The sequence below is a fragment of the Lineus longissimus genome, chromosome 4, assembly GCF_910592395.1.
Source record: "Lineus longissimus chromosome 4, tnLinLong1.2, whole genome shotgun sequence".
In the NCBI taxonomy this organism is placed as follows: Eukaryota; Metazoa; Nemertea; class Pilidiophora; order Heteronemertea; family Lineidae; genus Lineus; species Lineus longissimus.
Window position 1 is genome coordinate 19,040,291 of NC_088311.1, and position 12,486 is coordinate 19,052,776.

The 12,486-nt window shown below is 43.1% G+C and overlaps 1 protein-coding gene and 1 long non-coding RNA gene across 3 annotated transcripts; both read left to right on the forward strand.

Annotated features, from left to right (window-relative positions):
* Positions 1 to 707: 707 nt before the first annotated feature.
* Positions 708 to 9,577, forward strand: LOC135486176 (natural resistance-associated macrophage protein 2-like). 2 transcript variants are annotated; one of them, XM_064768766.1, is made up of 14 exons: positions 708 to 865; positions 1,349 to 1,602; positions 2,300 to 2,465; positions 2,951 to 3,011; positions 3,221 to 3,359; positions 4,340 to 4,495; positions 5,409 to 5,567; positions 5,877 to 5,924; positions 6,508 to 6,540; positions 7,211 to 7,330; positions 7,677 to 7,900; positions 8,346 to 8,505; positions 8,843 to 8,893; positions 9,382 to 9,577. In XM_064768766.1, exons 1-14 carry the CDS (start codon positions 832 to 834, stop codon positions 9,538 to 9,540), a joined length of 1,764 nt encoding a protein of 587 aa, XP_064624836.1. In that variant the 5' UTR covers positions 708 to 831; the 3' UTR covers positions 9,541 to 9,577. The 2 variants fall into 2 exon arrangements, with proteins under 2 accessions (XP_064624836.1, XP_064624837.1); XM_064768767.1 differs by lacking the exons at positions 708 to 865; positions 1,349 to 1,602; positions 2,300 to 2,465 and adding an exon at positions 2,556 to 2,615.
* A 927-nt stretch (positions 9,578 to 10,504) lies between these two features.
* LOC135486990 (uncharacterized) lies at positions 10,505 to 11,988 on the forward strand. Its single transcript, XR_010446761.1, has 3 exons — positions 10,505 to 10,595; positions 11,160 to 11,175; positions 11,737 to 11,988. It is a non-coding gene; the product is annotated as an uncharacterized LOC135486990 (long non-coding RNA).
* The last annotated feature ends 498 nt before the right edge of the window (positions 11,989 to 12,486 follow it).

Here is a 12,486-nt window from a genome sequence, read left to right on the forward strand (position 1 = left end):
ACTTGGCAAATACCGCCTCAATCTTATCTGCATTCGAGAGTGAAAGTACATGATATTCACTTATATATATGAGGTGGACCGACCTGTTATATCATTTTTGATAAGCTGTTAGGTCTATGTAATATTCCAGGCCACGGTTATATTTTATCACGGTGGCGGCCGATCATAACTTTTAACTTTGAGGGCTGGAAATGTCATCTTAGCCCCCGTGTCTCGACCCACCAATAAAGTAGACTCCTATGCCGTCCATTTCGTCATCCTAATCGGCCTTTCTCGTTTTTCCGGGCGACAGGACGAGGATGGTCTACTGCGTCCGGAGTGTAACCAAGGGTGGGGTGGCAGCAACACTACAGTGGCGAAACCATTCTGGTAAGACCAAGCGGCAAAGGCATTTCAAGATGTAGAAATGAATGCTCGGCTACAAAATCGAAGGCATTAGCCAAATTAGCATCCAGTCATTCCTCTCCGAGTACTTCTTACAACATTGGTGATACATACATTTGAAATGATACTGGTTTCAGTAGGCTTTACATGATAGATGGCCGCCCGCAACGTTTTTCCTCAATGCCATTTGAATGATATCGATTCCTTTAAACAAACAATAAACGGCCAACAATAAAAGCAATTCGCCTTATCATTGTGTTGGCCTGTGAGTCGCTTCTCATTGAATAATCTGCTGATAGTACTGTGTTGATTAAATTTCTGCACGTGTGTCAAGAGATTGGTATGCAACTCCGAGCAGCATATACCTTGGTGTTGACCTTAAGGAAGAGCTACATGTAATGGAACTATGACGTAAATCAAAGGGACGAAAAGGTGTGACAAATCACTATGTCCAACAATATGACTGAACTGGCGGAAACTGGTAAGTGGACTCACGTTTCGGGATTTCTGTCTATGTAACCATATAACAGTGAATCACTACTAAAGTTTATACCTCAGCCATGACACTCTCCAGTCTTAGATACTTGATATAAGCCCTTTCCAGTGCATCCCAGAATTATGAGCGTAACCATGTGACAGGAGCCCTGGCCTTCTCGTTGCTGAGGCGAGATGCTCTTTAATAGTGGCCACAAAACCGTCAGTGGGAGTTTAGCTTAAATGCCATTCCTTCACTGCTACCAAAGCCAAGGTTCAAGTGTTATATCGTAGTAGGTTATGCATACATGTATGATGCATGAACTGGTCGGCTTGACACTTGCCTGAGAAAGAAAAAACCGATTCGTGCTGTTTGATTGTAAAGGTGACGAGATTTGTTGTGTGCGCGCGCTCATTAGATGTACTACCGTTCCTCAAATACATGTACATATAGCACGATGTCGATTTAACAACGTCCTCCCCATTGCAGCCGCATACCCAGATCCAGACGACACGGGGAGAATAGCTAATTCACCCAAAGAAGAAAAATCCAAGAAGACCGATGACACCACTGACACTTATTTTGGTGACAAGATTAAGATACCTGACGATGGCAGTAATAGTTGCTTCAGTTTTCGGAAGTTGTGGGCGTTCACGGGACCAGGGTTTCTCATGAGTATTGCCTATCTGGATCCCGGTAATATCGAGTCGGATTTACAATCGGGGGCCATTGCTGGATTTAAGGTCAGTATTCAGATCTCAAGCATGATTATCAAAACTGACAGGTTCGATTACCAAAATTACCAGATCCTATAAACTAGTAGCTACGATTACCAAAACTACTAGCTCGATCCAATTGATCAGTAGTTATGATTACCAAGACTACTAGTATTCATATAGTAGTAGTAGTGCGATTTCCACAGTAGTAGTATGATTATCGAAACTACAAGATCGATCACATGAACCAGCAGATACGATTACCAAAACTACCAATTATACCAGCAGTATGATTACCAAAACTACCAACTAACAGCCACGATTACCATAACGATTACCGAACCGTACATATGTAGCTTTACGATTAGCATTAGATCAGTCACAAAACTAACAGCCACGATTACCATAACGATTGCCGAACCTTACATATGTAGCTTTACGATTAGCATTAGATCAGTCACATAACTAGCAGCTACGATTACAAAACTACCAGACCGATCAGATAAACAATCAGATACCAAAGCTGCTATGGTTGGTAGTACCTGCTCTACTACGAAAACTTCTCGATTGACAAAAAAACACACACATAGTTGCAGAGAGCAAATACAAAGTACGAAAAGTATCAAAAGCCATTTCCGGAAAAAACACCCGTCAGCATCTATCGCCGACATGACGGATTTTTTCGTGTCAAATATTTTTTGATAGCATATACTTTCTGTTACAGATATTATGGATCTTACTAACTGCCACAGTCCTTGGGTTGCTGATGCAGAGATTGGCCGCAAGGCTAGGTGTCGTGACGGGGATGCACTTGGCCGAGATGTGCAATCGTCAGTATCCAAAGATTCCTCGGTTGATTCTATGGGTGATGATAGAGATTGCTATCATAGGTAAGATGGGCAATCGTCAGTATCCTACGTTCCCTAGGTTGATTCTATGGGTGATGATAGAGATTGCTATCATAGGTAAGATGGGCAATCGTCAGTATCCTACGTTCCCTAGGTTGATTCTATGGGTGATGATAGAGATTGCTATCATAGGTAAGATATGGGCAATCGTCAGTATCCTACGTTCCCTAGGTTGATTCTATGGGTGATGATAGAGATTGCTATCATAGATGGGCAATCGTAAGTACATTTGTATGCATTTTGTGACGAAAATCAAGCCACAAGATAGCCTACCAATATGAGTGATAGTATAAATCAAGTGTTAAGAGCTATGGTGATATTCTCGGTGAAGGAGTCGAATCATCTTTTAAAACGTGTCCTATACGTATACAGATAAGGTACTGTAGTTCTTAATATTCATTAGTTGTTGGTCGTATAAGTAATTCAGTACGTTTCTAAACCTATCTTTCTTAAATCTTGCTCGGTAGGTTCTGACATGCAGGAAGTGATCGGGACGGCCATAGCTTTCTACCTTCTCTCAGACGGAAAGTAAGTCACCAACGAATAAGAAACCATTCTCCAAGCATATCGATTTTCTCTCTGCCAACACATATTGCCGTTATACCATGTGGTCACAGGCACGTGAAGATTCCAAATTCAGGCAATCAAAAAAGGCGATTAATCAACCCAAACAAAAATTACAGAAACTCATATAAAACCTGGACATAAAAAAGTTATAGGTGAAATTGTTTTTGCAGGATCCCGCTGTATGGCGGCGTTTTGATCACGATAGCCGACACGTTTACCTTCCTCCTGCTTGACAAGTACGGTCTGAGGAAGCTGGAGGTGTTCTTTGGTATCCTCATCACTCTCATGGCTGTCATGTTCGGATATGAGGTATGCTTTCTTTGTCAGGCCCACTCTCTAACATCCTTCTCACACTTGACTCCGTGGCAGGTCGCTCTTAGTGATGATTTCCATCGACTGCCAACCGGCGGAAACGTCCTGGGGCATCAAGGGTGGCAAACAGACTGTTCTTAAGGATCTCCATTGTCTTCAATCGTTTCCTTTAAAGATGCTTGAATAAAAGGAATCATCGGAAAAATGGGCAAAAACGTGCGGCTTTCAAAAGTTTTTTGTTGATGTTTCCATTGTTAGACTTTCCAAAGCAATTCTACATGGGCCGTGATCGATGACGGGCCAAAGACAACAATATCTGCTGAACGCAGAAAAAAATGAAAGAGATAATCAGAAATGATTGAAGTGGATATAACTACATATCATCAGAAAAACGGAACTGCCAAATGAAAAGTTTGGCGAAGTTTCACTGTACCCGAATGTGATTTTTTAACATCTTGATTCGGATTGCCTTCTTTTCCATGCAGGTCCCCGTTTGGTTGCTCATTTGACACTAAATATCCTTCTCACCAGGATCGTGGCTTGAACATCTTGTGCGAGGATGCGCTGTAGCTCACTACTCAGGGTGGAAGCATTTTGTGGAATATTCCATATATACCCAGCAAACTGCGCATGCATATCACAAAGAATTAATGAAGGCTAATATTCTTTATCACTTCTTCATATCACCGATGATGTCAAAGGACCACTGTGGTGGCTCATGATGTAATGACAAGCGAAGCCTTGAAAGCGGACCATGCTCATTCTCACGATATAGGGGTGAGGTGACACCCTGAAGCCCCGTTTTCCAAAGTAAACATGGACCAATTCCAATGTGTTCCACCGAAGTGGTACCAAGCGAAACAACCTACAAAGCATGGTCTTTCACTTGAATCTCCATACTGAGCACAGAATGTGTTATTTCACTCTGATCTTTTACACTCTGAACTCAATTTGACTTTCTCTACTTCGATATCCAGTATGTAGCTGTTGCGCCCAACCAGGGTGAACTCCTCAAAGGCATGTTCTTCCCGTACTGCGAGAACTGCGGCTCGAAGCAACTGCTGCAGGCCGTTGGCATCGTTGGCGCTGTCATCATGCCTCACAATATCTACTTGCACTCAGCTTTGGTCAAGGTAAGTTGGCAAAAAGCCTGTTTAGCTACTATAATTCTGTTTGAAGACGTCACTGTCCTGCTGGAAGCCATTTTTGAATGGAAAACCAACATATCACATGCACAAGTTGTCCCTTCAACACAAGATACATCTGCACTTGCGGCCCAGCTGGAACCTCCACCATATAACGTGACCTCGTCGCAGTCAGTTTGACGCTGAACATCCTCCAACTTTAACCATATTAACTCATTCCTGTTTTTGTTGCAATATAAGAACGAAGTGGCTATGTACACAGCAGACTGCTGTGTACGCAGGAACAAGTTGATTGCATGCACAGCAGAGACGAATTAACATAACTGCGTCATCGATGACGTCAGCTGGAGAAAAAAAAATGGCGGTGGCGGTGGCGGTGGAAGAACTCCCCGCTTCCCTTCAAGTTGGGGCCAAATTCGCATCCTTTCCCATAAAGGAAATTTTAACGTTCCTTTTACCACTTCCAGTGGCCAGTGAAATGTTTCTCTTCTTTCTCATAGAATTTCCATAGAATAAACAACTAGCAGCAGCTAGAGAGACCATGTGACTTGTCAATAGGGGAAACGTGTCAGTCTGTCTTTCAGCGTCCCCATAAATGAGGGGAAACACCAATATAGTGTCGAAACCATACAAAAAGGTTACACCGGACTCCGGTCAATTGCTATCACTTTTGAGCCCTTTTCACTTTGACCAGTTAACTCAGTCAACCTACCCCCACTACGCCAGTTCCTTCAACGATTTCAGTCGATGCAATTTCTTTAGCGCATGATTACTTCTCCAATCTCTCAATATCTTTGGTTCAGAAGATTAAGAAGTTTGGCATGTCCGACCCCGAAATATTTCTGCTTTAGTCAACAGTAGCCTTCATAGAGAGCTTTCTTCCTTTCTTCATCCATTTCAGTCCCGGGACGTGGATCGTACTAGGAAGGATAAGGTGTCCGAGGCGAACAAATACTTCTTCATCGAGGCCTCCATAGCTCTCTTCGTCTCGTTCATCATCAACGTGTTCGTGGTGTCAGTCTTCGCTGAGGGATTCTACAACACAAACTCAACAGAAATTGTGAGTTCAGGCCTAAAAACCATCTTAATAGTAATGTTTTCTTTAGAAATTGCTCATTTCGACGACTCTTCGAAAATATTAGGAGAGATGCGATAGACCTTGCTTATTCTACTATACATGGTTGAGCAGCCTGCTAAAATAGACTCCCGGGGCAGTTCAGTCTAACAAGATACCGGGCGACAGGGCAAGGCCAGTCAAAACTGTAGGCAAAGGATGTCTGCCTCAATGACGAAGCCGTTTGAATTTTTTGGTAATCAAATATACATTTATCATTTCCGTCTCCATCATTTGATGTTTCCTACATTTTAGTATGAACGATGTGCAGCACAGGGTAACCCTCATGCCGAAATATTCAATGTAAGTTCACTTTGCACACAGCTAACACTTCGTTTTACCGAAAAGTTAAGTTGTCGTGCTAGCCACGATAGGCCCATCCTCGAAAAACTCGTCAGTCGTATCCTCCTCCCCTCGCACTCGGTTGTTAGTGCCAGTTCAGGATGGAAAAGGCCGCAATTTGGCGAGTTTTAGATGGTTTATACATGTACATACATGTACTTAGTAATTTAGAGTCAACGTCTTTTTCCAAGGATGCAATGCTTACTTGCATTGGCTCTCAAAAGTAATTCGTTTTCCTCGCGATACATTCACAGCATTGTTTCAAAAGTTTCTAGAGCTTTTTATAGTACTTGGCAAAACCTTTTTTCTCCTCTGCGTTCGGATTTTTAAGGTGCACGCGTCTTTCGGTAATGAAGTCAGCTGTCCTAGAGAGTTATGCCATAGAGCCCTATAGACTTAAAGGTCAGAGTGGTGTCCTTTGGCCAGTATCCAGAGCAAGTCTGAAATCAAAGCACATCAACTGAGTCTGGTCACCAGCTCCACGTTCACATCGAGCGCTTAACCCAACTGATAAGTTTTTTTTAACTTTTTAATTTTTTTTCAGACAACCAGTAATGATGTCGATCTATTCCGAGGTGTAAGTTTTCTCTGCCTGTCCGAATAATAAGTGCATTTCCCTAAAGTTTCTCACAAAAAAACATGTCGAGAGATTCAGTTCTAATTAGTTTTTAGTTCTTAGATTTTGCGTGTCTATACATTTTAGGAAGTGACTACTTGGCAAGCCCGGCTTTACCAAACAGCGACTTTTTCTTGTCCTGAATGGAGAGCCGAACTCATTAATATTAAAGTAAAGTCTCCAGCTCGCCAAACAGGGTAGATTTTTTACCTGTTTGGCAAGCCCGGCTGGCCGAACAGGGTGGCTTTTTAGTGCTGTTTGGCAAGCGGCTCTCCAAACAGGACAAAAAAGATGCCTGTTCGGCGAGCGGCTTGCCAAATAGACACAGCCTACATTATAATGATAGTGAGGTTATGGTTATAAAAGGTTACGACAGCAAAACCGCTGATTGATGATCATCAACTGATAAAACTGATAAGAAAAAGAACTTATTGTTTTGATTTGCTGAAATCCCTGTCGGTGTGACATTTTTGAGTGTTTCCCTCTTTCTTTGGGGACGCCTTTGAAAAGTCATAGTCTCCTTTGCTGTCAATTGCATGGAAACACTGAAATATGGGGAACAACCACATTATGTTATGCCGGAACAAAGTTTACTGAAAGTGCTCAAGTGTTCCTTGCTTCTTTCTTGCAGGGCGTTTTTCTCGGGTGTAAATTTGGAGCAGTTTGTATGTATATATGGGCTGTAGGTATCTTAGCCGCTGGACAGAGCTCCACCATGACCGGTACATATGCTGGGCAGTTTGCCATGGAAGTAAGCATCTCCCTTCCTGGACACACTCACTCACTCACTAACTCACCATCCAGCGAGTCCAGCATAGCCCCCTTTTAGAAATCCTGGAGACGCCTATGTAATGTAAAATTGGTGACCTGTCCCTTATACCGTCGATGCAGCTATATATCAAAAACGTTGAACTTTATGCCCGGCCGACGCACGCTTAGCGATTCATTGCAACTCTTCGCAATCCATCGGCCTACAAGTTGCAGAACGAGTTGAAATGAATCGCTCCGTGTGCGATGCGACTTATAGAATACAAAATATCGGCGTATAGTATCAAATATTTCCGAGTTAGCCTAAATATGTATTTATTCTTTCGCAGGGTTTTCTAAACCTCAAATGGAAGAGATGGCAGCGCGTCCTACTGACTCGATCAATCGCCATCTTACCCGCCATCTTGGTCGCCATCTTTGAAGGCATTGAGGACCTGACGGTACTCAATGATCTTCTGAACGTCTTGATGAGTTTCACGCTGCCTTTTGCTCTTATACCCATCTTCACCTTTACCAGTGTCGAGAGTATTATGGGAGACTTCAAAAATGGCATGTAAGTCAGGGAATATCATAGTTTCATTAGAATCCATTATCCTATGCAGTCCATTTCGTCATCCTGATCGTCTTTCATCATGGCGACAGGACGAGGCCGCGCGGTCCACTGCGTCCGGAGTGTAAGTTTCAGAGGAATGCTCGTCCTTTTCAGTTACAATCATTTTATATCTAGACCTGCCGATGTTTCCAAAACGTCTGACTTGTGTTTGGAGTTCTCGATAGCTAAATCGATGGAGTTTCTACAATGTGCAAAAGCGATTTGGTTAATAAGATGACAGCTTATGACATCACTAGGCGGCGCACCTATTACTTTTTTTGTAATTCATCAAAGTCTCATATAGTTACTGGCAAACACATAAACACATAAACACTAGTTAACACACTCGCAACCACAAAAATAGATCGGTCTCCTGTCCACAATTGTTTCTTTCGTGTTTTTTCAGTGCCACAAAAATAGTGACTGGTCTCCTGTCCGTGCTGGTGATAGGAATCAACCTCTCATTCGTCGCTACCTACATAGAACAACTGCCACTCAAACATTGGGCGATATACCTCGGGATTGCGGTGGTGCTCGTGTTTTACACATCCTTTATTCTTTACTTGGTAAGACGAGAGAAATGGACAGATAATAGACAGGTTTCGCGACCCTGACGAAGAGCTACGAACGACGAAGTATACATGTATCAAATGCACTGAAAGTGCCTTAGAGAGCTTCGGACGCTGCCTCTATACATGTATAAATAAGTACTTTATCGACAACGTTTTTTGAAAATTTCCCCGATTCCTCGCTTCATATTCCAAAGAGGAAACCGGAAGTCCGTTACGTCATCGTACCTCATTCATGCTTATGCATGTTACCAGCTCGTCATGGATTTCTTTCCATTGAACGAATCTCTTTTTGTCAGAGGCTTTAATTTTTTTCGATCTTATTTATTTCTAGGCACTCTACTTATTGCACAGTCTTGGATTAAGCTGTCTCAGTAGTATACCAGTAAGTGCGCTTTTCCGAAATCTTCTATGTCATACCGATCTATCGGCGTTGTGCGTCGGTGTCCCTCCGCCGAAGTAAAGGATGATATTTTAGGATTGACGCACAATGACGATATCCCGTCACGAGCCGACCTTGACTCCCGCGGCAGCCGATTGCGTCATGTGTCACAGGACAAAAGTTAATTTTGAGTGTAGATACGACCCATTTATTCGTGCCGGAAAGTTTTCTGTGATTTTTGCTTTAAAAGCGTCCGTTCTTTTTGGCGTTCACTCTAACCAGAATCTTGTATTTGAAAAACTGATGAAACGACACTAAGATTGCAGCATGCAGTTTAATATCGTGTAGGCCTATTAAATTTTGCTCGGTTCCGTTTATACCACGTTTTAAAAGCTGTGCAACCTGTTGCAGCAGAGGTGTGAGGATAAAAATGATTTAGAGAATTGACGGAAAGGGGTGGTCTTTATGAATCTCTTCTGTTTTCATTTCAGCTCCTCTCCAAATGGTTGCCAAAACCTTATGCGTTGGAGAGCTTATTAGAGGACGCAGAACCCATGGCCGCTGATGAAGACTCCCTGGCCGAGGAGCAAGATGCTGGGATCGGTACAGTCAGCCTTTCGTTCATGCCAGTCGATCAGACACATGCATAAAGTATGGAATAAATATTAAGTTGGAATTTATACTTGATGCTACTCTCTAGTTTTACTATATTCACTTTGTCGCAAGCCTACACTCCCATGGGACTCCATTCGTCATCCGCATCACTCTCCCTTTGGGAGGGACGAAGCCGATTCGCACTGTGTCAGGAGTGTTTCGTCCGCCCTGCACGTCCAGCTTGGCCATTCAAGGGCTACAGTCACTTGCCATTCCGTTCTTTCCAGGAGGAGAGAGTGAGACCAAGTTGCAGAAGACAAACGGAGACCAATTAAAGGGACGTACAAGCCGGGCATGAGATTTGTTGGTTTTTCATACAAAAATGCTTCCAGTAGGACCGTGACTTCTCTTAACACAATAATTGAAAACTCATTGCACTGCAATAAGCAATACAATAATCCGGGATGTAACTGGAGGCCTACTTGAAATTAACAGACTATATGCCCAAAACCGCCATATCCGCAAAAATTATATAGATCAGCAATGATGTAATCCGACATGTTGCGGCACATAGTGGCGAGCAGGGGTATCATCTCCTCGTCACCTACAGTGATAAAGGAAAATAAGACAGCGTTGTGGTACATGGCTGTGGGATGGGAGGGGGGGGCATGAAAAACAGAAAGCAGGGTTAGATGTTGCCAAAACAGAGCCTGGTAAAACCACGCGCCTCCCTTGCGAGATTTCGGGATATTTGGGTGTCGGCTCTCGCATGGTCCTTTGTTTTGCTAAAACGGATGTTCAAAGATGTGTAGACATGACTGTATGGACATGTTGTTTCTGTGTAATCGCCGCAGTGAGAAGCTGTGGGGGCTCACAATATGATAACAGAATAAAGTCGTGAACAAATAAAATGATTGTAATTAATGTCATTCAAATCATGTTTTCTGATACGGATGTTGATCCACATGTAAATTCCCGTCCCATTTTATAAAAAACTGTGTCGACCTTTCATAAGTGGCATTTCGACTAGAAAGCGTCAATTCACTTCCTGCGGCTGACTATTCCAAGATGAAGTGCTTTTTTGTCCTGACTATTGCGTGCCTTCTGTGTGGTGAGTACCAGCAACCCATCCTGACGGCAACCCAGGGAAACCTGTTGGAATTGGAAGTACATAATCAAGAATTGTCCATCGCCTCATCGTGATCAGCCTGCAATCTTTTCCCAATCGAGATGGTACTAGACTCACGGGGCAGTCCATTTCGTCATCCAGATACTCGTATCTTCTCATGTACTGGGCGACAGGGGAATGTGGGTCCACTACCTCCGGAGTGTAGATATGTGTCCGTACCAGTGTGCGTGGTTTTCATGCTTCCCATTTATCCCAAATACATTGTATATGTGTCTTTAGAGGACAATGTCACAACCAGAGGCCGACACGATCGCGTGCTTTCTGTAATAGTTTCTTTCCTGTGAAAAATCCTTTACCTGTGACGGATTAAGGTGTCGTTTTAAAGAGACCCAAGACCTTCATCAGTAGTTGAAAGCGCGGTGTAGAATCCTTTATCTCTAGGACACTTAAGCCTGGGACAACTTTTACCACCGCACTAGTAACTATATTTCGTTATACATGTAATATGAAGTAATGACTTTTTATTGTTATTCTTTTTCTCCTCAGTGGCTCTGGATGCCAGGTAAGAACATGAAATCGTTAGATATGAGTACGGCAATAACATCCTCGTACAGCAGGCTTTTCAATATAAAATTTGTAGGAGTTTTCGGAAGCCCTGAATCTTGGGATGAACTACGCCATCATTTACGCTGACAACGCTGTTTCTATATTGTCACAAACCAACTGCATAAGCTGCGCACAATAAACTAGGCCTTTTGTTCCTCAGTAGCGTTGTCGTGAACTTCAGCTGAGCGCCTGGTACTTGAGCCTCTTGTTAATCGTTATTTTAAAGGGACACTTCGAGTCTACAAAGGTATTTATTTCCTTCCAGACTTTCAATCTTGATGAATAATTCAATATTCAATGTCAACTACTCAAATTGAACATGCCCAATAAATCGACCCAAAAGTTACACACACGTGTACATACAGTACATACATGAGAAGTGCTACCAAAAGGAAAGTATAGGCTATACTCTGGCCGTATGATTTGCAATTGTCAGCCGCAGCGGCCCCTGACCACTTTACAGTACGGTAGTGGAAATACATAATGAAGTGAAGGTACATCACATCTTTCTTTCCAGAACCGTCACCAAACGATGCGTCGCAGTTAAGGGCAGATGTTCCACAGACAGCGACTGTTGTTCAGCTGACCTGAAGTGTGCCGTGCCGTGGAACGTCATGACCAACGCTCTTCATTGCGTTCCAAGATCCACAGGGGCGATGCCATAGGTTCTACAATGAGTGGGTGTGGCCATGGCTGTACCGTCCCCATAGTCTGTAAAAGAGGCCCCCAAATGATTAAAATAAAAAATAATTGTGATAATTCCTACCCATACAGCCTTATTTTTGGTTTATCAACATTATGATCATAGTATAATGAGCAGCGGGCAACTGCCCCAAAGATATCTGACTTTTAAAAAAGTTTTTCATGACAATTTGGACCTTTTTCGGACGAAAAGTGGTGTTTTTACCTCCCCCCGGAGCTCCGATTCGGACATTAAGGGTCTTGGACGAAAAGTGGTGCCCCTCCCCTCTTCGAGAGCCTATTGCCCCCTCCAAGGACTAACAAATTAAATACAGCCCTGGTGGCGTCAGGGATCGGGGTCAGGGACAACCCACTTCGAACTCATCTGGTACTTTCTCGATTTATTGTGTAAGCTGGTCGACTGTCCTCTGGAGCTAGACGACTTAAAATGACGAATCTTTATCCAGCCTTAAAAACATATCACATTGGCACAGCAGGGTAGCTAAAGTCAACTTCAGAAGCCGATTTCCACGCCCTTATTCTTGTCGCATATGTCCACGCCCTTATTCTTGTCCGAGAGACGGTT

What these genes read in the sequence shown, in the direction of transcription:
- LOC135486176 (XM_064768766.1), top strand. Translation starts at nt 832, where the DNA reads ATGTCCAACAATATGACTGAACTGGCGGAAACTG. An exon ending in CTCATGCCGAAATATTCAAT is followed by an intron (nt 5,925 to 6,507) that starts GTAAGTTCACTT and finishes ATTTTTTTTCAG; the next exon opens with ACAACCAGTAATGATGTCGA. An exon ending in GCTGTCTCAGTAGTATACCA is followed by an intron (nt 8,894 to 9,381) that starts GTAAGTGCGCTT and finishes TTTTCATTTCAG; the next exon opens with CTCCTCTCCAAATGGTTGCC.